The sequence below is a fragment of the Panicum hallii genome, chromosome 4, assembly GCF_002211085.1.
Source record: "Panicum hallii strain FIL2 chromosome 4, PHallii_v3.1, whole genome shotgun sequence".
NCBI classification, from domain to species: Eukaryota; Viridiplantae; Streptophyta; class Magnoliopsida; order Poales; family Poaceae; genus Panicum; species Panicum hallii.
The window spans coordinates 5,949,926-5,972,490 of NC_038045.1; the positions used below are offsets into that span (position 1 = coordinate 5,949,926).

Below are 22,565 nucleotides of genomic sequence, written 5' to 3' on the forward strand. Positions count from 1 at the left end.
ATGTACGCGGCGCCTCGGAGCAGCAGCAGCAAGAGGAGGGCGGCGGCGGCGGCCGTCGCCGTCCTCGCCGTCTCCCTCTCGCTGCCGCTGCTCGTCCCCTTCGGCGCGGCGCAGCAGGAGATCGGTAGGCGTTTCGGGTTCACACGCGCACGCCCACGGCACCGTGAGTGGCGCTTTGGAAATGTTCTGACCGGTTGGGTGCATGACGGCGCGCCGTTGCGCCACGCGTTCTGATCCTTGTCGTGGAACTTTTGCTGCCGGTGCGGGGATGATGGTTGGCTGAAGATGACGAGCTGGAGTTCAGCTACCGGCGCGACGCCGGGAACGGGCCGGAGCGGTGGGGCGCGGTGCGGCGGGACTGGGCGGCGTGCTCCGCGGGCCGGCTGCAGTCCCCCATCGGGCTCTCCGACGCCGTCGCGGGGCTCGCCGACCGCCCCGGGCGCCTCGGCCGCTCCTACCGCCCCGCCGCCGCGTCCATCGTCAACCGCGGTCACGACATCATGGTGAGGTTCAACAGCAACCCGGGCGGCGTGGTGATCGACGGCGTGGCGTACCGGCTACGGCAGATGCACTGGCACGCGCCGAGCGAGCACGCCATCAACGGCCGCCGCTACGCCCTCGAGCTGCACATGCTGCACCAGAGCGACGCCAACAGCAACAAGTACGCCGTCGTCGCGCAGCTCTACACCATCAGCCGGAGCCGCCGCGACAGGACCATCCACAGGGTCAGTCAGCTCATAGATACCATCGTCTATCGAACCACGTGCAGATCTGATGGATGCTTTGAGCTTCAACAACCGTGCGTGCGCGTGTGTGTATGCTGCAGCTGGAGCGGTACATCAGGAGGATCGCAAGGAGGAAGGACCACGAGGAGCTCATTGACGACACGGTGGATCCGCGGCGGCCGGTGAGCCGGAGCACCGTGTACTACAGGTACGCGGGCTCCTTCACCACGCCGCCCTGCACGGAGGGCGTCACCTGGGTGGTCGCCCGCCAGGTAAGAAGATCCTTGAGCTTGTACCAGTAGAGGGGCAGCCGGCGAAAAGGAGGTCTAATAAATTGCCACCGGCGATCCGTGACGTGGCGCCACCGTGCTTTCCTGCAGATACGGCGCGTGACGCGGCGGCAGGTCAGGCTGCTGCGGAACGCCGTCCACGACGTAAGCACCGATCGTTCACCTTGTCGCCGGCGGCCATGGGTCGCGGCCGGTCGCCGGCCGGCAGTGCATCCCGTCCACCGCCCTCGGTTGTTGCATGGAGTTGCAGGACGGTGACAAGAAAATTAACCTCGTGCCTTTTTGCTTGCATTGTGCGCGTAGGGCGCCAGAAGGAACGCGCGGCCGATCCAGGAGGCGAACGGCAGGGGCGTCTCCTTCTACTACACCTCGCCGGGGCACGGCCGAGGGGCGCCGGGGGACTAGCGAGGACACGGTCGCGCCGCCAAGCAGTTCATGCATGTCAGATAGTGTTTGTGGGATGGACGGCACGGATCTAAGAGCAACTTCAACGAGAGTGTCTCTGTATCTTTCTTTATTGTTAGAAATAGAGATTTTAATGGAAAAATACCCTTCAACAACTTCTCTAACTGGTTATCCAAATGCAGCCATCCTTCATTCTGCATTTCTCGGTAGCCAAATATAGATAACGAAAATAACTTTCTAGAGCGTACACAAGATAGAAAAACTGTTGGAGAGGGAAAATATATAGAAAATGATTTTTATGCGGAAGGCTCTCCAAATGATAATTTAGAGAGTGAAATTTAGAAAGACTTTTGGAGATGCTCTAAATCGTGTTCCCCCGATCAATTCATTGCAGTAGTACAATTTCACTGAACTAAAAGAAGACATTTGCAATGGAAATGGACTACGAATATAATTTGGAGGACAATTTCTTGCACTAGTGAGAAAGGGTTCGTTTGTTATTATTTTTATCTATTTTTAAAGCATGTAACGTTTCCAATTTAATTTTTGGTTTGGTCCAGCTTCTATCATCGATATGTGGCCCTTGATCCATCCCATATGCGAGTCGGACCAGCCCTCCATCCACGACTTGATCACGTAAATCTCTACAAATTAATGCACGGGCAACTATACGTATCCGATACCTATACGATCTTTATCCGTAGCAACACACAAGCAGATTTGTCTAGTATAATCTAACCTATATATCGTGAACAACAAACACCATAGATTATCCTACAGATTATATAATCTAACATTCAAATTATTATAATCGCATTAGTTGTTCAATATATGCTTATTTCATAATCTAGCGTATATAAGCTAGATAATATAGGCCTCGTTTCGATTCATGCAGCTGGTTCATTGGCTGATTAGCCAGAATTAGTTGGGTTGAACCAGCTAATTGGATAGTTGCTATTTAGCTAGTTAGAAGAAGTTTAGATGTGCATTAGCTGGTCCCATTTGGATCCATCCTAGCTAAAATTAGCTACCTACCAATTAGCTGGTAGATCCAAACAGGCCCATAATCTGATCATGAATAAATAGGCTTATATTACAATTTAAAATGAGAAAAAGATATATGACATATCTGGCACAGCTTATCATCATCATCTGGGAGTAAGTTATTTACACATTTCTTTCCTAGAGCTCATCACTGCGGGTACCTCGGTTGCTAGTGAAACTTCAGGGCAGGTCCTGGCAAGGCCTAGCTTGCCGCCACCATCCTCGGATGAAGGCCACGCCACGTCTGCCCTTGCGGCCTCTGGCGTAACCTTAGCGGTCGATTCTTCTTAAGCGTGTTGTCATCAAAAGCTGGCGATGGAGTTGCGGGTCTCCTTAAGCAGTCGATTAGCCGCCTCCATGTTTTTCTTGTAGAGCTCCATGTGCTTTGCGTACCTCTGTTTCGTATTCTCGCAAGTGCTTATTGCATAGCGACCAATCACCTCCGATGCGATGAAGACCTAATCATTTAGTGCGCCTTGTGCATCATGTCCTGCCATTGAACAACAAGGCTCCTCTTTTAGGGGGAAGATGGTAGGCCAAGCTTGGAATCAAACGAGTCCCCCTCCCACGTGGGAATTTGATCACGACCTAGAAACAATTTTGTATGGTCTGTGAGGTCAGCTAGGTTCTGATAAACAACATGAGTTAGGGCATCACCTCCCCATGTGTACTTACATACTATTGAAAACGGTTTCCCTATAGTACTGAATAGTGACCCACTCTCACTGACACTAGGGCCCAATCGCAATGGGGCCTATATATCATTAGTGCGAGTCTCTCTCTAGCTAGTACAGTAGAGGAGGCTTGTCCCCGGCCATAGAAGTTGCTAAACCAAGTAATAGCGTGAGCACGAAGGTCATAGCTAAATAATTCATTTCTATTACCACTTAACATTCTTTGTTAAATTTGCTTCTCTTTAAATCAACCTATTCGTGGAAACATAGTCTAACAAATATAGTGAAATAGAATATAGTGAAACAGTGGTGGTTGGTCACTACTAACTCTATCGCTAAGTGTTGATCCACTTCATGTCCTTTATCATGTGTCCACTGCCGCTACGACCAGCTTCATTCTCAACATCTTTAGTTTTTCACCCTTATTCTTGAAAAACTTCCTTTATTTCACGCGTCTCTACAAGAGGGGTGCACTAACATAAACCTTACTTCTTTCGTAAAATTTCAAAATCACTACACAATAAACTTTAAACTTGATTCCACCAACATTACTTAAACCAATCATGAATCATATATTAGTATTTCCTTGTTTTTCAACTAGGTTCTGCGAATTCAAATCTATGCTAAAATTGATCATGTAAAATCCACTAGTCATATAAATTTTCTGTTACTCAAAGCTCAATTAGTCTTTACAAATTCTTAAATTTAATTTTTTGTTTTGACGTGCTCTGTCTTCTAAATTTCTATTTCGAAAGGCCGCGCCTAGTCGCTAGGCAAAACAACACTACCTCTGCCTCACTAAGTACCTTGCCGTTTTCCTCTTGGCATTTATCTATTTAAAGTGATTAGGGCTTGATTTATGTATGGAAATGGATAAATTAAATGGACAAATATGAATTATGGTCACGGAGCTCATGGATGCATGATAATACCATATTTTGTGTTAATATATTGTATTTCTTCTATTTAGCAAGACAATACTCCAGTTGTGTAGAAAAAGTACTATTGTGTGGAACTGCCTAAAGAACGCCTAGGCACCAGGTGGGCCGTTTGAAACATTGCTTTTAATCCAATCCAAAGTTGGATAAAGATCAGAATGTGTAAGCAGATGGATAGCTGCACACATCCCTTCCTCCTAAGTCACCACGCTCCTGGTGACACGCGTTGGTGGTGCTATGGTCGCTGTTGCGATTTGGGTGTCGGAAAATATCGGAGAATAATAAGGGAGAATGAATATCCTTGATTTTTCCCCCCCTTGTGTGTGAATTTTGCAAGAATCTTGAAGGAGGGCACTAAAACGAGTGGACGTATCTTTCCAAAATCTAAACCACTTGTTAAAATCATTACATTCCTCAGAAGCTATATACATATTTTGACCGGATCTGATTCCTTTCATTATTTTGTTCGAACATCTTCAGAAGTCGTCTCAACAGAAGCTCTTCTTGAATCACGACACCCATCTTTTGTTCGAGAGGGTTGATTAGACAACCATGATTCCATCAACTGATGATAAGAGATTAAATATATATGACGTCGTGGCTCACCATATATACAACATTAACACTAGAGTCGATCGGAATTGTACATTTGATTTACCATCATGCGCAATACAGTTTCTGGTCTCAATTAACAGGATGAATTACTAATTTGTTACAAGCAGCGAGCAGGCCGGCCACGGATGATAGATCATGCACGATGCAACACCTCAAACCCCTCTTCCATCAGCCAGCCAGCCAGCATATGAACACACATCGATCGATCACCTCTCGCCTCCCACTACAACAACAGGCGGCGGCACACCCGTGATGCACCGCACGGTCTAGTGGAACTTGAGGCTGGTGAGCACGTTGTTGTTGACGGGGTCGGCGAGGTGGTCGAGCAGGTTCTGGTAGGGTCCGACACCGGTGACGAGCCCCTGGATGAAGTAGCCGAGGATGGCGAGCATGGCGAGCCTGCCGTTCTTGATCTCCTTGAGCTTGAGCTCCTTCATCTCCTTCTCGGTCTTGCCGAAGCCGAGCGGGTTGAAGAGCGGGCCCCCGGGGTAGGAGGGGTCGCCGGAGCCGGCGAGGAACTTCTCGAGGCCGAGGAAGTACTGCTTGCCCATGGAGCCCGGGTTGTACCAGTCCTGGAGGCGGCGGTGCTCGGCGAAGCCCATGAGCGCCATGTTGAAGACGAAGAGCGTGTAGGAGTCGGCCCAGTAGTTGTAGGTGCCCGCGGGAGGGATGACCCCCGTCTTGAACCACGGCAGCGCGGTCTCCGCCGGGATGATGCCCAGCTTGCCGAAGATCTCCGGGGCGATGGCGCCCGCCGCGCCCAGCATGGCGAAGCGGCCGTTGATCACCTCGCCGTAGGCCAGCCACTTGGGCTCGATGAAGCCGCCGGTGCCCTCCGGGTCGGACAGGCCCAGCGGGTCGAAGCCGTAGTCGCCGGGCAGCCTGCGGCGGCACGCAGCATCCAGTTTCAGATCGGATCAGAGATTCAGAATGCATCAGTCATCATCGATATTAATTCAAGAGCTAGCTCGATCATGCCGGTACACGTACGTGCCATCGAGGTAGGAGAGGGACTGCTTGGACGCGAACCACAGCTGCCTGTCGGCGCCTTGCTGCAAGAGAAACAAGATTCAGTTCATTATCCATTCACGGATCAGTAGCTCGCCGTAGAGACGACGATGAGATCGAGGATCGGAGCTAGGGACCTTGGCCGGCGGGCTGGAGCTGGCCCTGACGACGAAGGGCGCCTTCCTGGCCGACGACGACCGGGAGACGGCCGACTGCACGGGGCGGCCGAGCAGCTGCCGCCCGGAGAGGAGAGCCTGGGCCGCCATGGATCGCTCGCTGCTTCTGCTCAGCTGCCGACACGGGGTGCGCGCTCTGCGGTGGTGTCTGCGTGCGGCTCGGGAGGAGAGAGGGGCGCAGAAGAAGAGGCGCGGAAAAATATGTGACGGCGCGGCGAGAGGGGGGCCCCAGGGAAATCTAAACCGCGCGCGGTGGCGGCCGCGGGAGATGAGGCCGCATCCGCGGGGCCACTGGCGGCGCGCCGTGTGGCGGGTACGATGGGATAAGGGCGCGGCTGTTTCTGTGTGTGGCCGCAGGAAGGCCGTCGCGGAAACAATTTCTCCTGGCCAAGACTTGGCCGAGATTTTTTTTTGGCACATCCCTCCTGGCCCATTTTTTCGGGATAATTTGGAGCCGTACAAGGCAGCAGCAGTGGGTGCGTGTTCCGGATGGAACCATGGGCCGAAACGAAGCCCAGAACAGTTCAGCCCATGAAGCTACTGGGACGTCATGTTGCCGCCTGCCGGGCACGGTCAAGTTCAGGGTGTGCCGGTTGGTGAGGAGACCGGTGGATGGAGCAGGAGAGCCTGGACGGCAGGGCGCTGTTTGTAAGTGATCATAACTTATGGTATGTTGCTTACCCGTTCTGGATTGGTTCTCTTCTATGGGGCTTGATTGGAGTTGCTTACTGTTCTGAATTCTGCTATGCGAAAACGTCGCTTATCAATGATCAGAGATACTAGATTCAGGCTTGACAGGATTGAAAATGACACAAAGCCGTACATGAAGACAATACAGATAGGTTCTCCGATCTGGATCAGAAATGATTCAGAGAGGCAGTGCTTTTTTGTAAGGATAGAGCAATAGTGGTAGCACTTCAACTTTGTAGCGATGGAGCAACGACGAAATTTACAGAGTCCAGATGTAACACTAGCCGTTCTGGTTAAAACGCTGCCAATTCACAAAAACTGAGGGTATGTGAACTAACATAGCAAGCAACCAAATGTAAATCTACACATTTATTGGCCTAACTCTAACCCATCACCAGCTACCTAATCGGGCACACTGCGCTCATCCTGCCAGGGACCAGGCCGAGAAATAATTGGCCATAATCTACAGTATTGTCGGTCTACTGCACAGGAACAGGCCGCCAGACTCGATTCTTTGCTTCTGCCTCCACTTCTCAAAGAGGAGGTCCTCACTCTGCCGCAGGTGAAGATAGTCGTCGATGTGAAATGACGAGGTTCCAGCGACATGAGGGCAGCTGCTTTGACGAATCCCGACCTCCTCAAACCTGGTCAGTAGTTTATCATTTGAGGTAGTTGAAGTGGCGTAATCTCCAGGGCTCCAGCTCCCGCGGCTGCTCACAGTCTGATTGCTGGTGCTGCACGCCATACTTTCTCCCTGAAAATGATCGATTCAACAGGCAATCCGAGAAAAAGGTAACACGGTGATAGCATTAACATCCTTGGCATTTAAGAGTAGTGTTTAATATTTTACATTTTAAGAATACGAAAAAGATTACCACTTCTACAGAAAAATGGTGTCATCGTTACCTGAGGCTTGGTTTTGCATGGAGAAGTTTGAAGATCATTCGTAGTTTCCCATTGCAGCCAAGGAAGGACAACGCCATCTGCCTCAGCATGTGAAGCAACTGTCGGTATAGCCACTGGAGTTTCTGTCATAGCATGATGTAACGCATCTTTCCTGGTTGAACTAGTGTCACTTTTTTCTCCATCAAAAGATGAAAAGTCAGTGTCTTCAACGTTTGACAGGAAATCTTCAAAGTATTGCTCGGCCTCTTCAGTAAGTCGTTTTGACATCTTTGATCTATCATTGCTCCTCTGGAAGAAATTTACATGAAGTTTCTTATTTGCACGTGCACAATAATATAACTGGAAACAATTGAAAAGGCAACCATGTAAGCTTACTCTTCGGTGCCGCGGCTGCCTTTGTGGATTTGCAGTCTTCTTAGGAGTAGGTAGCAGTTCTCTAACTATTTTTGTGAGCTCATGACCATGTTGTTCTTCTGCAGCCAATTGAGCTAACAATTCCTGCTTCCGCTTTTCTGACTGAAAGATGCACAGAAAAAGCAAAAATACATATTGAATAAAGATTTAGAATTAATACAAAGATTAAAAACATTCTGTTTCCATAGAAACATACCTCTTCCAATTTATTAGTATAGCTCCTTCGGAGCTCAGTAATAACTTGTGTTGGTTGTGTATCACTGCTTAAAACCTTTTCTGAAGGTTCAGATTTTGTCACGGTCTGGAGAATGCGCAAATAAAAGAGAAGGCAATCAGATTTGTTGGATCATAGCTTTACAATTCTAGCGAACACTGGTACGCATAGCAAGGAATGACCAAATATAATCATTTTCTTCCCCTAACAAGCAGCCGATGCGCTGATATAAGCTCTTAATAGAAGACATGATGTCAATTGAACAATATAGATTCTAGATATCTAGCTCTAGAGCACACCATGCCAAAGAGATTTTTTTTTCTCAAAGAGATGCTTCTGCAGGATCACCATGCCAACAAGTTATTATGGTACGCATAGCAAGGAATGACCAAATATAATCATTTTCTTCCCCTAAAAAGCAGCCGATGCACTGATATAAGCTCTCAATAGAAGACATGATGTCAATTGAACAACATAGATTCTAGATATCTAGCTCTAGAGCACACCATGCCAAAGAGATTTTTTCTCTCAAAGAGATGCTTCTGCAGGATCACCATGCCAACAATTATTACTGTTCTACTCAACCTGACAGTTACATACCTAAAAAACAATGTTGTTTTGATGAAGCAGCAGTATTCTGCACATCCTTCAGTGATGATGTGAAATTACAGTTTTAGGATACGTACTTCAGAAATTAAGATCATACTTCTTCATAAAAATAGGAACAATCTGATGGCAAGGAATCCATTGAGTTCACAATCAGCATACCATATGAAGGCATGTAACATTTTGTTCACAATCATACCATACAGAAACATATATCAGTGCTAGTTTCGACATATCAGCATAAAACAAGAAACAGAAGTAAAGTGCAAACTCTTCTAGGGTGTCTACTCTCCAGATAGGAACTGGGATCATTAGCTTAGAACTCTGCTCCCAGTATGTCTCAGCATGTGAATTCCTATCTCTGTACATATAAATCAACTTGAGGCATTAGTGCCCCAATACTAAAGACTTAATCTGCAGCATACTATCCAAGTAAGCTTTCTAGAATAGGGTAAGTGGTCAATGAAGATTGAAGACCTCTACCCGTCCAGTGAAATATTTCTCACATTGAAAAGTCCCTTGCATTTGCTGGTTGAAACACAGCATTCTTCAATTGCCATACTCATCATGTTATCACATCGATCAAAGCTTTGTACACATGAGAAGCTAGAGAAATCATCTAAGCCAAGGGGAGATAACCAAAGGCGAATAGATGATTAAGGGCCTCGCTATGTAAAAAATACCTTTTCAAGCTGAGTCCTGATTTCTTCAACAGCTTGCCTAACTTCTTTCCGCATAACATCATACAATACATTTCCAGCCTCATCACCAATTTGGTGCTCCTATCCAATTACAATATATAAAGCAATAACCAATAAACTCTTGCTATTTGCGTAATCTAATTTCGATAAAAAAAATGAATGAAGATTGTGAAATCACCTTGTCAAGACCATAAACTGCACAGGCTGCCTTCTGATTCCTGATATAGAAAGAATGAGAACTCCTAGACTCATCATCAGTAAGTGAAGAATGGCTCTGCAGAAGTCATGATAATAATGCACATTAAGAAATTTCAATCATACAGAACAACAGTTCGAGTTGAGGCTACAACACCCACCATACAGCCAAATTTAGTATGCACGAGCAAACAGGCAAGGACAGATTTAATTCTATCACGCATCTATGAATAGAACATTAGAGTTAATTGTACAAGCTGGTACTAGGATACTATAGCCCAACTTTTTGATAAAGGGGAAGTTATTTGATATCTTATCCAAATTCAGTCCAAAGAATATAAAGAAGCCAAAAAGTACTCACCGAGCTGCTATCTCGTGAATGAAAGAAATCCTTTTGACTTGTAGACCTCTTCAAAGCATGATTTGCTTTAGATGACTTACTGAATGAATTCTGCAGGCTATTGCCACTACTACTTTTGGTATGTATCCCCCTAGAAACATACTGGTGAGAAACTTCCATATCATTCTGCACCCAAAAAACATAAACCCAGATTAAATAATAAAATTGTACATATAAGAACTGAGATACATATTTCCATCAAACACGGAAATGGAACAAGCTTAAAATATAAGTATTTTTGGGTTTTCGAAAGGAACAAACATTGGGCAATTGAACAGGAATGGCGTAGTGCTGGATCGGAGCAAAGCATAAAAAGCTTGAGTTAAGTAACCAAACATATTTGATATCAGAAATAAATAGTGTGAGACACTGGATGTATAATTGACACACTGGTAAGCATAACTGCATCACAACCACGTAGTTTTGACTTTTGAACTTAAGGGAATAATTTCATACTAGAATGCCAGACAAAATCAGCTAGTGAGGCTAACAATCAAACAGAGAGTATAATCAACCAAACAACTGAAGCAACAATAGACAACTAAACACAGTGCTGTGTATATGTTAGCACATTATCAGATACTGTATTGGTAATTTGGTATCAAGTCTGAAATGCACCAGTTACCCAATTTCACTACCCTTCCAATCTGATTTCAGGATATCAACAACATAACATTATCTGTAAACATTAATGATCATGACCAGAGCTTTGAGGGAGAAACAGTAAAAGGCATTGGAACTTCAGTTACACAGCACAGCAGGTAGAAATTTTGGTGTGAATAAGTGTGCCTTGCTGTCTTCACAGTTGTCCTAAAATGGACATGGAAAGTTTTGCCTATTTTGCCAGGTACAAGATGTGTGTACTTCTTTTTTCCTAACAGAGAAAAGCAACACCCAGGCACCCACAAAAACTGGATTCAATTATCCCCAAGCAACTTCAGTAGTTTAACATAAAACTGAATCCACCCCTAAGGCCTAAATTAAATGCCATTATGAAAAATCAACAACTTTTTTTGAAAAATCAACATAGACCGGAAAAACTTGCAGTATTCTACTGATACTTACATCCGAATCGCACCACCGATGCCGATCCATGGAAGCACGCCGGTCCACCGACGCATAGCGCTGCCTCCTCGCTGCGGGGCCGCCGTTCACCGCATTGGCCGCTACGCCTCGCCGCTCGGCCGGCGGCCGCGACACGGAGCGCTCGCGCTGCCGCGACGACTCCGTCTCCCTGGCGTACCGCGCGGTGGAGCTCCGCCTGCCGCCGCCGGCCCCCTTCTCGGCGGGCGCCGGATACCTCGACCGGCCGCGCGCGACCGCCACGTCCTCCTCGTCGTCGTCCTCGGACTCCGCCCTGGCCCGGAAGAACTCGTCGGCGAGGTCGTCGAGGCTGATCTCCGGGGGCAGCCCGCCGCGGCCCCCGCCCCTGACCTTGTTGACGAACCTGGAGGACGGCGTCGCCGCGTCCTCGGGCGACGGCGACGGCGGCGGGAACCGGCTCAGGCTCCTCGACCGCCGGACGCTGCTTCCCCCGCCGCCGCCTCCCGCGGCTGGCCGCCCGCGCGTGGCGGAGCCGGCGTCCTCCAGGGCCGCGAAGGCGTCCCTGCGCCTCGTCCCCGACCGGAACGCCGCCGCCATCGCCCGCCGGCGGCCGGAGCTAGGGTTCCGAGCGGCCGCTGGCTTTCCAAATCCTCCCCAGCTCGACAGCTCCCCCCTCCTCGTGGGGAAGGTGTGTGAGATAAGAGACGGAAATGGCGATGGCAACAGCTTGGGGTGCACCGAAGGAAAATTTCCAAATCCCGCGTGACGCATGCGGGCCTCGCGGCGGCGTGGACTCTTCCCAGACCCACCTGTCAGTGGCAGCCGAGGGGAGGAGGCGGACGGCGGAGCCGGTGCGCGGCGTGGAGTCAGAGTGGGCGATGCGAGCGAATTCGAATTTTAAACTTGCGCCGGGTTTTGAGGGGAATTTACGAGGCTCGGCGAAGCAGGCGTTGCACGCATTGAATCGTACTGCTCCTCCAGTGGCCCGTGCTGCGTGGACGGAGGGGGCAACGGTTGGCCCACCCGAATGGCCATGGTGTGCCAGCGTTTCCACCGAGACAGCAGGCTGCTTGCAAAGTTCGCGACCTGGTGCCAAGGTCACGCGAGAGTCGTGGCGGTCGAATCGTGAAACGGGGCGTCAAATTTTTGCCTGCCCGTGTCTGGTTATGGATCGTACAGCTCGGGCATCTTGAGTCTCCGGAGGCGGCCGTAGCGCGGGGCCACATGGCGCCCGGGATCCCCGGTGGTTGGATGCCGCTGCACCGGCAGCGTGACCACGCCCCGCGAGCTGCCCTCCTCTGGTTTCCTCCCGCCGCCGCGCGCGCGCCATCGGCCAATCCGCCAGCATCTCCCTCTCCGTGCTTCCGTTGGAGCGGAGGCGCGCTCGCTTCGTGCGCTCCGCCGGCGTCCGTACTCGCCGCGGCTCCGGTGCTTCGACGCGGAGGCAGGTTCACCTGCTTCGCGCCGCGCGATCTGGACTCTGTTTGTTTCAGCTTATGGTCGATTTTGAAGGCTCGATTTTAGAAAATTCAAAAGTCGGATCACTTTCAGAATCGAGAATCGAGACTCCCAGCTGATTATGGATTCTCAATTCTTGATTCTAAGAGTCATCCGACTTTTAGATTTTCTAAAATCAAACCTTATGGAATCTCAATTCTCGATTCTAAAAGTTATCCGACTTTTAAATTTTCTAAAATCGAGCTTTTAAAATCAGCAATAAGCTGAAACAAAAAGAACCATGGATGGGCGTGTCACAGGCTGCAGTCCGCGGGCAGCTGCTGGGGGAAAAAACGAGCGGGAAAATTTGAACTCCCTCTGGTGGCCGACTGCACTGTGCAGTGCTCGGCTCAATGATTGGGTCGTTGGGAACTGAAGGATTCGCTCGCAACCTCGCAGGTCGCACGAAGGCCAGCATCGGCTCTTGGGGTGCGTTCGTTTCCGGGTATCTAAACTTTAGAGGGTCACATCAAAGAGAATCTTATCATTTAGAAGTATTAAATAAAGTCTAATTACAAAACTAATTGTAGAACCCTAGTGCTAATTCGCGAGACGAATCTAATAAGTTATATTAGTCCATGATTAGCGAATAATTACTGTAGCATCACTGTGGCAAATTATAGATTAATTAGGCTCATTAAATTTGTCTCGCGAATTAGCACCTAGCTGTGCAAAAAGTTTTATAAACAGATTTTATTTAATACTTCTAAATAGCAAGATTCTCTTTGATGTGATGGGTCTAAAGTTTAGACAGCAGGAAACGAACGGGCCCTTGGTCGCGCCACCGAGCAGTAGTAGTAGGCCCTGCATAGACTGTTCGGAAAGGTGCTCTAGTGGATCGCACGTGATCGAATGATTTTAGGACTGGTTTCAAAAATGGCGAAAATCTGCTTGTTCTGTATCAGCACGCTCGTTGACAATTTTTCTCTGTCCAAACTTAGGGTTGTTCCGGGCTAAAATTTTACATATTAAAGAAAATCTTATCATTTACAAGTGTTAAATAAATTTTTTCTAATTTTTTTTTATAAATGGATGCTAATTCGCGAGACAAATTTAATGAACCTAATTAATTTAAGATTTGCTACAGTGATTCTACAGCAACCGTCCGTTAGTTATGGATTAATATATCTTATTAGATTCGTCTCGCGAATTAGCCTAGAAATTCTCCAATTAGTTTCATAATTATACTTTATTTAATACCGTTAAATAATAAGATTATAACAGATCTAAAGTTTAACTCTCCGAAACCAAACACGTTGCTAGCATCGTGCATGCATCATCGTCGGTGTCCTCACCTCCTCGTCTCCTGATTCTCTTCGTAGCGGGCACCAAGCACTAACGAAGATTTTATTGAGGGCCGCAAAAGGATTAAAGATACTGACATTCGGACCAGAGGAAGTGCTTATGGCAGTGGAGGATTTATTTATTTTTTAATGAAAATATAAGCGGCTCTAAGAGGTGAGAGAGAGAGAGAGAGAGGGACATGGAGAGATTTTATTGTACACGAAATGGCAATTTTGAATATCGCTTGAGATTATGAGAAAGTTGTGTTTACACTGAAATTTCGTTTTTGTTTTACAGTTCGTTTACTATTTTTACCCTTGTTTTTTAAGGGAATACTATTTTTTACTCTTATGGAGTGAGGAGGAGGATATAACTTTTTTTTTGTGAGCAACAGGAGGAGGCCACCCCAAGAAGCGAGAATGGCAGTATGGGCTACTCCTGGACCCGGCCGGGCCTTGCTTTTCGATGCTGTCAGCCCAACTTTCATTAACCAAGCCGTGCATTTTGGCCCAGAACGCTAGACGAGCCGCTTAACCCGTGAGGCCGTGACAGTCGTCCGTGACCATGTTTTCCTACTCCTAGCCAATTAGCCAGCCTAGAGATGGACTCTTTTCGGTTCCGTTTTATTCCCCCCCGTCGAGAGCAACCATTCAAGCATCGTGGAACTCTCAGTCTGCCGTGCTGCTCTAGCCCGTGCGAGCTGAAGTCACTCTACAAAAGCATGTCCCTGTCGTGAGCCGCGACGTGATCACAGGGCGGAACCGAGAGGGTCCATCTCGTCCCCAGGTTCGCGTCAGAACGGTCGGTAGAGCGGTACGACAGCTCGCGGTCGGTGAACCACTTGGCGGTTGCACGCACCTAAGCGGCCTTTGTTTATGTAGCACAGGCGTATCAGCAGTGGCATTACTCTATGCCTGTATGCCAGACGCGAGTCGGACGTGCCGGCGACCGAGGTAAGTGTGCACTGTAGAGAGTACAGGCGCACCTAGGGACCGGTCGCCGGACGTCAATCCACGCTCGCAACAAGTTCGCACCTGCACCGCGACCACGACAGGACGGCCGGACGGGACGGCGCACGGCTTCGAGCTCGACTCGCCGTGGTACCGCGGCGCGCCGTCGCGGGCTCGCCGAGTCGCCGTCGCGGTGGGTAGTACGGTTGCGGATGGCCCTCCTGCCTGCCCGATGAAGTGGACTGGCGGGCGAGCAATGCCGCCGCCAGCACCCGGGGGGGGTGGGGGGGAAGGTGCCGAATCATTCTCGCTTTCGAGGTGGGGCCCGGAGGGGGGTGACGTATCCGCCCGGCGAGTTCGGTTCCGGGACTTTAGTACGGCTGCGTCCCCGTAGCATTTTGTTGTTGCAGCCTCGACCTCGAAGTTTGCTGAAGACGCAGTTCGATTGGACCTGCTTGCTCCCGGCGCCGCTGGAGCTGGAACTCATCGTTTGGGTCCTCGGAATTCCGGGGATTTCCACGCACCTCCCTCGGCAGGATGGCGACACATGTATGGGCATGTTTGGTTGTATGCCCAAAGTGCTAAAAATTGCTATATATTTTCTACCACACCTAGCTAACGTTAGACGTTGAAATTCTGTGCCACACCTTGGTATGCCTAAGAAAATTTTGCCATACTTTTACAAGTCATTGACGAGTGGAACCTACATAGTAGAAGAAAAATCTTGCCACAAATATGGATACAAACCAAACACACGTCTAATTCGGTCAAACCTGCCTAACCTTAAACATGGCAAACTGTGATAACTAAGGCAGCGAACCAAATATGCCTGTAGCACTTTGCGCTAAGGGACAATGGAGTGCACTTTGCGTCAACGATGTATCTCCAAACTTGATCTCTACCTTTTGGCTAGTGCTATCGGATGTGTGTTCTCTTGTATGCCTCCTCAGTTTTACGAGATGGTCCAAGTCCACTTAAAACAATATCCGCATGGTGCACGTGTGCCCTCGTTGAGCCCTACGTGGGTTCGCGATATGTGAAGGCATGAGAAGCGATAATTCCGTAGCGATTGACCTTTGTATCTAGCTTACACTTATTTATTAAGGGAACCTGTGATTAGGATCTTGGGACACCACGATTTGCGGCTTTAATGTGATACTTGCAGTTAAGCTTGAGCTCATTCTATACGATATATATTTACTTAGATACTCCATCCGTACTTAATTATTAGTCATTTTAGATTTTCTAGATAAATAGAATTTGCTATGCACCTAGATATAATATATATCCAGATACATAGTAAAAGTTATGGATCAAAAAATCAAAACGACTAATAATTTGGAACGGATGGAGTACAGGATAACTAACTAATGAACCTGCTTTTTAATCCTAATTTGCTTCCTCCTTCTCAAGGTTTCTCCTCCTTGTGCACGGTGGCCAGCTCTACCTCCCGATAATTGTGACCTTCTAGTCATCGACGCCCACCGTACCTCCCAAGTCCTGACCCCGCCATCAAAGTTTCATAAAAATTGAGATTTTGGATAAACAAATTTCCCACCAAACAACGTCTCAAGGACTAACCATTTGCTGTAGCATGCATCGTGTGCTAGTGAGATCGCTGCCCCTTCTATCCTTTACATATCGACAACGTCGCTATTAGCAAATGTTCATCCTCGCCGTAACCTTCTTGTCCAACAAATGTTCATCTCTAGCAACCTAGTAAAACGAAACGCTCATTAGGATCCACCTATTACACGAAACGTCGCTATTAGCCTAAGGCCCTAAACACGACATGAGCAAGATCCTCCTCGTCTCTTCGTTTGCGGCGCGCCCATGCCCTGCCCGGGATGACACCCACGCCACGCGCGCATGTGCGGCGGGATGGCCAGCAAAACTTCAGGGGCTAAACTACAAAAGCAATTAACCAAGGAATGCCACAAGAGAGAGAAAAAACAAATGCATTTTAAACCCCCGCATTTAATTATTCCTCGTCCTCCTCCTCCTCCTCCGCTAGGCTCCACCGCCCCCCGCCTACTAACTCGTTAACGTTCACATTTCCCACGCCACACTGCGCCTGCTACTCCGTAGTGCCGTCCCGTCCCGTCCCAGCCGCCTCGCTCCTCCGCCTCCGTTCCCCCCACCTCGCCCCGCCGCCGCCGCCGCACCCGTGGAGTCTTCCGCGAGCACCCGCCACGTTCCCCGCTCGCCGGACCCAGCGGCGCGCGGCGGGCATTCCGAGCTCCGGGACGCCGGGGGGGCCGCGGGGTGCCGCGCGGATCTGAGGCTGACGGGTCGGAATTCGGGCGAATAGCTGGCGGCGGGAGTTGGGTCGGGTTGGTTTGGCGAGTTTAGGCGGGTTTGCGCGGAAGGAGGAATTTGGGGGAGGAAGAGTTGGTGAGGCCGTCGCTGGGTGGGAGGCCGCCCGTGGTACATGCGCCCCGGAGGCGCCTGCCGCCGCCGCCGCCGCTTCGCCGTTGTTGGGAAGCGATGATCGAGCAGTTCGTAAACTTTGTCATCCGGCCGCCTCGGTAATCACTCTACCCCCTCTTGCGTGGCCGGAATTTGGTCTGTTCTAAGATGCAACTGCAGGTTAGTTGGACTTTTGGCAGCCGTTACGCCATGTAGTCAGCGACGGTTTCTAGATGCAACTGGATGGATTTTCTAACTGTATCTACGCAGCGCGCCAGCGCTTATGGAATTCTGTTCTTGAAGTACTTGAAATCCGCGTTGAGTTAATTGCAACCACTGATGTTACATTAGGATTGGAGCAAACAGTCTGTTCTTCTTCCTTGCTATTGAGAATTCTGTACCGGGTGTTAGTTGAGCAATTAGCTCATCATAATCACATGTGCTTCAGTGGCAGAACCAAACTGGTCTGGCCTGTAACCGAAAATGGCTTTTGCATCTAGTTAACATGTGCATTCATACCAACTGTACCTTTCTAAAGCAACTTTGTGTCTTTTCTTTAAGATGCAAGACAAAATAGATAATGGAGGTTGAAAGCTTTCAGGTTTTTTGTTATCTATCAAATTATTTTGTTCTCTGTTTCCTGGTGTGTGGTGTTAACTGGCAATGCATTTACAGTGCAGAGTACAACCCAGATCAGTATTTATGGGAGCCAGAGTTTACTCTTGCCGGAAGGAAGTACAAAAGGCTAGATTTGGAGGCAAGTAAGGGACACAATTATTGAGGTTTTTTTAGTGTCATTCATTTGTGAAGACTTGGTGCTGACTATCGATATCATTGCATGCTAGCCTTATTCTTGTACTTGTATGTTGCAGCTTACTAATGAAAGAGGTCAGACCTTAAAATGCAGCCACTATGTTCCTGCTGTCATACCAGAAGACACTGCCCTTCCATGTGTTATCTATTGTCATGGAAATAGGTACTTACATTTCTTGACTCCTGCTATTAATTCATTTATTCATAAAAACTGCTCTGCTGATCAGACATCTTAATCATTCTGATCAAATGGATTTTGAAGCTTTTACTTGTCAACACTAGTTAACTCTTAAAGCCCAGTCACAGTTTTGGGTTTATGTGCTAGCTATAACCTATGAGCTATCAAGATAAATGTTATTTCCATTTTTGCTGTTTACCCTCATCAATAGCCAATTTGGCTCATTTAACAAGTTTCTTCATTAATTTGATGCAGCGGATGCAGAGCCGATGCAAATGAAGCCGCTGTAATACTTCTTCCATCAAACATCACCCTTTTTGCGCTTGACTTTGCGGGATCAGGGCTATCAAGTGGAGAGTATGTCAGCCTAGGTTGGCATGAGGTGCATAGTCATTCTACTTATATAGTTGTAGCAACATTCATATTATATTTTAATTGCTGTGTTCTGAAAAACATTACTACTCCGGTACTCCCAGAAGCAGGATCTCAAATGTGCAGTGTCCTTTCTACGTAATAATAAGCAAGTTTCTTGTATAGGCCTCTGGGGGCGCTCAATGGGTGCTGTTACAAGGTATTTAGCTACAATGGTTTTTTCTCTACTTTGTGTAGAATTTCTCAACATCATGTTGGAATATAGAAGAATATCTTTCTTACAAATTGTGCATCTTAAAGACTTTTTACTGACCATTAAATTGTTTCCCTCTTGGCCTTTCATCTTGATACTTGCATTTAATTCACAAAGTATCTTTAATATTTCGCTTTTCTGATATAGTTCTGTTTTGGTAATTCATCACGATATGTGTCCATATATTTGATGCAGCCTGCTGTATGGAGCAGAAGACCCCTCAATTGCCGGCATGGTTTTGGACAGTGCTTTCTCCAACTTATATGACTTAATGATGGAGCTTGTAGAAGTTTACAAAATACGAGTTCCTAAGTTCACGGTATGATTATCTTGTGCAGAATGTTTTGGTTCTCTGTTTTCATTAAAGTTGCATTTTATTGCTGCAATTTATGTGTTTCTTATGATATAATCATAGGCACATACATGTCTTTTAGTATAACAAATGTACATAGTAGGCTTGTTTTTGTAACAAGAAAATTATACTGGATGTCCTGCAGCTCTGAAAATTATACTGGATGTCCTGCAGCTCTGTAAGTTCTTTGCAGTGTAGACCACTAGGGTGCATGATCCTAGTGTTGATGTCCCATGCAGCAATTTTTCTAATCCTGGCACTATGAATTTGCTATCTGATTTCTGTTTACTGCTATTGGTGTTCCATGGCATAATGTTTGCTAGTTGTAGATTAGAAATGATTCACGAAATAGGAAAAATGCTGCTGTTAATTCATAAATATTCATAGCATGGTCTTTCCTGCTTCGTCTTATGTTCAACTGCTCACTATCTGTTGCTATAATCAAATCATGTTGTCCAGGTTAAGATGGCTGTTCAGTACATGCGACGCGTCATTCAAAGAAGAGCTAAATTTGACATAATGGATCTTAATGTTGTCCAGGTTCGTTTGTAAAATAGTATTTCAATCGCTGAAGAGCCTGGTGGTTTTTTTTCTAAAAAAATATAAAGTGGACTGGAACAATTTGTTACCATTTTATAGCTACGGTCATTGATTAGGACAACAGTGTGGACTACCTATGTCCCATGAATGAATGCTAAGAAATAGTTAGAAAATGTTTATGGTTAGCCTACCTGACTTGATTAGATCTCAACTGGTTGACTTGACTGTAATACAAAAAGAATGAGACAAAGACACATTGTTTGTAGCATAAAATTTCGTGTTGTACTTGCAATCTTTCTTAGTTCTTTTCAATCTACTTGCATAATCAATTTCACCTTTCAGTCAAACCCTTAGATCTGATTGGCCTCTCTTTCTGGGAAACGTTTAATTTTGGCTTCACCAGTTTGCACCGAAGACATTTATTCCTGCATTATTCGGACATGCATCGAATGATATGTTTATCCAGCCACATCACACAGAACGTATTCACCAGGCATATGCGGTAAGTGTCTCTCTAGCTTGCTTTAGGAAGGCTGACCGGTACATATATATCTTATAAATACATTCTCATCAGTGGTGATTACTCCTGCTGAAGGGCCTTATCTTGCTGCCCATTTTGTTGACATTTTGTATTTCTCTGCAGGGGGATAAAAATTTAATCAAATTTGAGGGTGATCACAATTCCCCAAGGCCTCAATTTTATTATGACTCTGTTTCAATATTCTTCTATAATGTTCTTCGCCCACCTCAATTTCCTTCAACATGCTCTGATAAATTTGACAAGTATTACAACCTTGGTGCTTTTAAGGGTGGTCCTGGTACAAATGAGGTATTTTTTCTCTTCATTCCCTTGAAATTCTGTGTGAAATCTTCTGCCTTGTGTTGTACGAAGCTCTCCTGGTAGATTACCTATACATCTACTTGAATTTTCAGAGCTTATTGTATGAGATCATCAATGGTCTACGGGCAGCCGGCACTGATGCAGGCAGTTCATCAGCTGCTACAACTAATTTCACAAATGGTGTGGCTCTTCTTTCTTAATTGTTGTGCGTAATACTTCTAAGTAGCCATTTCCTGCCTGCTGACTTCTTATTGTTTCAGCTACAAAATCAGTGGTTGAGTTGCTGACAGAGAGGGTAAATCAGCTCTCTGTCAAAAATGATAATGACTTGGTAAGTCAATTGTTGGTTGCTTTTCCTCTGGTACTTGAGATCTTAACTTAGATATCTCCACTTAAGTGCAGGATTTCCTTTTGGATGAAAATCATAACCTCACTGAGATGGATAGCAACACAGCCGAGTGTCATTTAGAGGTAAAAGCAGATCGTGCCTCGTTTATTTGCGAGAAAGATAATTACCTTCATGATTTCCTTGAAGTTAAGAAATTTCTTTACATGTTAGGATAAAGCAAACAGACAAACTGAGGAGTGCTGCTCTTACACCAGCTCAAACAGAGAGAGCTGGGGAAGATGTTCTTCCTTGGGCGCAGCTAGTGACGGATCATCTTCAGGCGAGCGGCCTGGGATACCCAATCATAAGCATAAGGTACATTTCTTCAGTTTGTACCATTTGAGTGCAAGAAACTTTTGTGTTTATTCCCTAAAACTAATAGGCTATTTTTCAAACTCGTGGTGTCCTTTGACTTGATATGTGATCCAGTAATCATAGTGAACTTCTTGAATCTCACCATCTTCTCCCAAACTGTAGAGCATGACTCTAAGGGCTTTAGCGACGCCACTGAGACGGATACGAAGGAAGCCTCTCACAATCCCAAAAGAGAAGAAGAATCGGTCCCTATGGAAGAGGCTAAAAAAAGAGAGGCAAGAGATGGGGGAGAACTTATCCCAGCGTCTCCGGCTGTGTCTGCAAGGCCAGGCTCGACACAAGAGAACCAAGTCGTCTTGACTACTGTGAATACACAATTAACTCGGAAAAATCTGCTAGGAACTCGCTGATGATTCACCAACAGGACTGCACCGCGACTTGGAGTTTCTGACATTCAGTGCCAATCATGCTGTGTACATTGGTTGAGCATTACTTAGAATCTTCTGTTAGGTCATGGATTGTCCCAGCCCCAGGGTGTGTTAACTGCCAATCTTCCACATTCGTTCCTTATTATTCTTTCCAATTTCATCCTGTAAATTCCATGGCTGATTGTTCTGTGACTTGTGGTTGGGGAAGGGGCATCAGTGCATTGCTTTCAGGATTTGTGTAGGGTTTGAAGGTCGAGTTGTATCGATCGAATCTCTCTCTGCTTTCATCGCTGCTCGGCGACTCTCTCTGATTTGCTATGATGTACTGTTGTACCTGGCGTGAAATGGTCGTAGAACTGCTCATGCATCGCATAAGCTTTCTGTCATTAACTATTCTCTGATTTGCGCGAGTTGCCTTTGAACATGCAAATCGCGACGTGAAGATAAACGGACGTTTCCCTTTTTTTGCAAGCTTGAACCAACAATCTTATTGTTCGTCGTACGCATCTCTTATTGTTCTCCGTGCGCCACCGGTATCATCGTGGTTTGAGACTTTGAGCGATGGACGACTTGAAGCCATAATGATCACCTGATCGTGTTCACCGTGCGCCACCGGTATTTTGTCAGAAGTGGCAGGTTTTGAGCTAGAATATAGGTTCCAAACTTTGAATGTTTAGGTTTCACTTGAAAGTTCTTTTTTTTTCCCCTCTTTAACTCGAAACATCCGTGATGCTCTCCCAAAACTGAACTCAGCATAGTACGCTGTTCGCTGGCGTTGTTTGTTTGCGAGTGTCGTTCCTCTCGGCCATGCTCATGTACAAAGTGCACCCCTTGCCTTCGACGATGCATGATGAGAGAGCGACATGGCCCTAACTTCCCTTCACGCTGGACGCCAAAAGC

General features: G+C 47.0%; 4 protein-coding genes across 4 annotated transcripts; 2 read left to right on the forward strand and 2 right to left on the reverse strand.

The window, feature by feature from the left end:
• LOC112890970 (alpha carbonic anhydrase 7-like) lies at positions 1–1,027 on the forward strand. The gene is made up of 3 exons (XM_025957857.1): positions 1–124; positions 286–725; positions 827–1,027. The coding sequence occupies exons 1-3, from the start codon at positions 1–3 to the stop codon at positions 1,025–1,027; spliced, it is 765 nt and encodes a 254-aa protein (XP_025813642.1).
• Positions 1,028–4,666: 3,639 nt separating this feature from the next.
• On the reverse strand, positions 4,667–6,065 carry LOC112889665 (photosystem I chlorophyll a/b-binding protein 3-1, chloroplastic). The gene is made up of 3 exons (XM_025956410.1): positions 5,837–6,065; positions 5,682–5,743; positions 4,667–5,573 (listed from the first exon to the last, which is right to left on the reverse strand). Exons 1-3 carry the CDS (start codon positions 5,963–5,965, stop codon positions 4,958–4,960), a joined length of 807 nt encoding a protein of 268 aa, XP_025812195.1. The 5' UTR covers positions 5,966–6,065; the 3' UTR covers positions 4,667–4,957.
• Positions 6,066–6,714: 649 nt separating this feature from the next.
• LOC112891053 lies at positions 6,715–11,744 on the reverse strand. The gene is made up of 8 exons (XM_025957952.1): positions 11,067–11,744; positions 9,963–10,127; positions 9,585–9,680; positions 9,389–9,487; positions 8,082–8,186; positions 7,847–7,987; positions 7,472–7,759; positions 6,715–7,319 (listed from the first exon to the last, which is right to left on the reverse strand). The coding sequence occupies exons 1-8, from the start codon at positions 11,640–11,642 to the stop codon at positions 7,029–7,031; spliced, it is 1,761 nt and encodes a 586-aa protein (XP_025813737.1). The 5' UTR covers positions 11,643–11,744; the 3' UTR covers positions 6,715–7,028.
• A 5,062-nt stretch (positions 11,745–16,806) lies between these two features.
• Positions 16,807–21,983, forward strand: LOC112889144. Its single transcript, XM_025955633.1, has 14 exons — positions 16,807–17,304; positions 17,861–17,942; positions 18,058–18,161; positions 18,432–18,558; positions 18,653–18,747; positions 18,997–19,120; positions 19,613–19,693; positions 20,097–20,195; positions 20,337–20,522; positions 20,627–20,714; positions 20,795–20,865; positions 20,937–21,005; positions 21,094–21,237; positions 21,400–21,983. The coding sequence occupies exons 1-14, from the start codon at positions 17,264–17,266 to the stop codon at positions 21,595–21,597; spliced, it is 1,509 nt and encodes a 502-aa protein (XP_025811418.1). The 5' UTR covers positions 16,807–17,263; the 3' UTR covers positions 21,598–21,983.
• Positions 21,984–22,565: the final 582 nt, after the last annotated feature.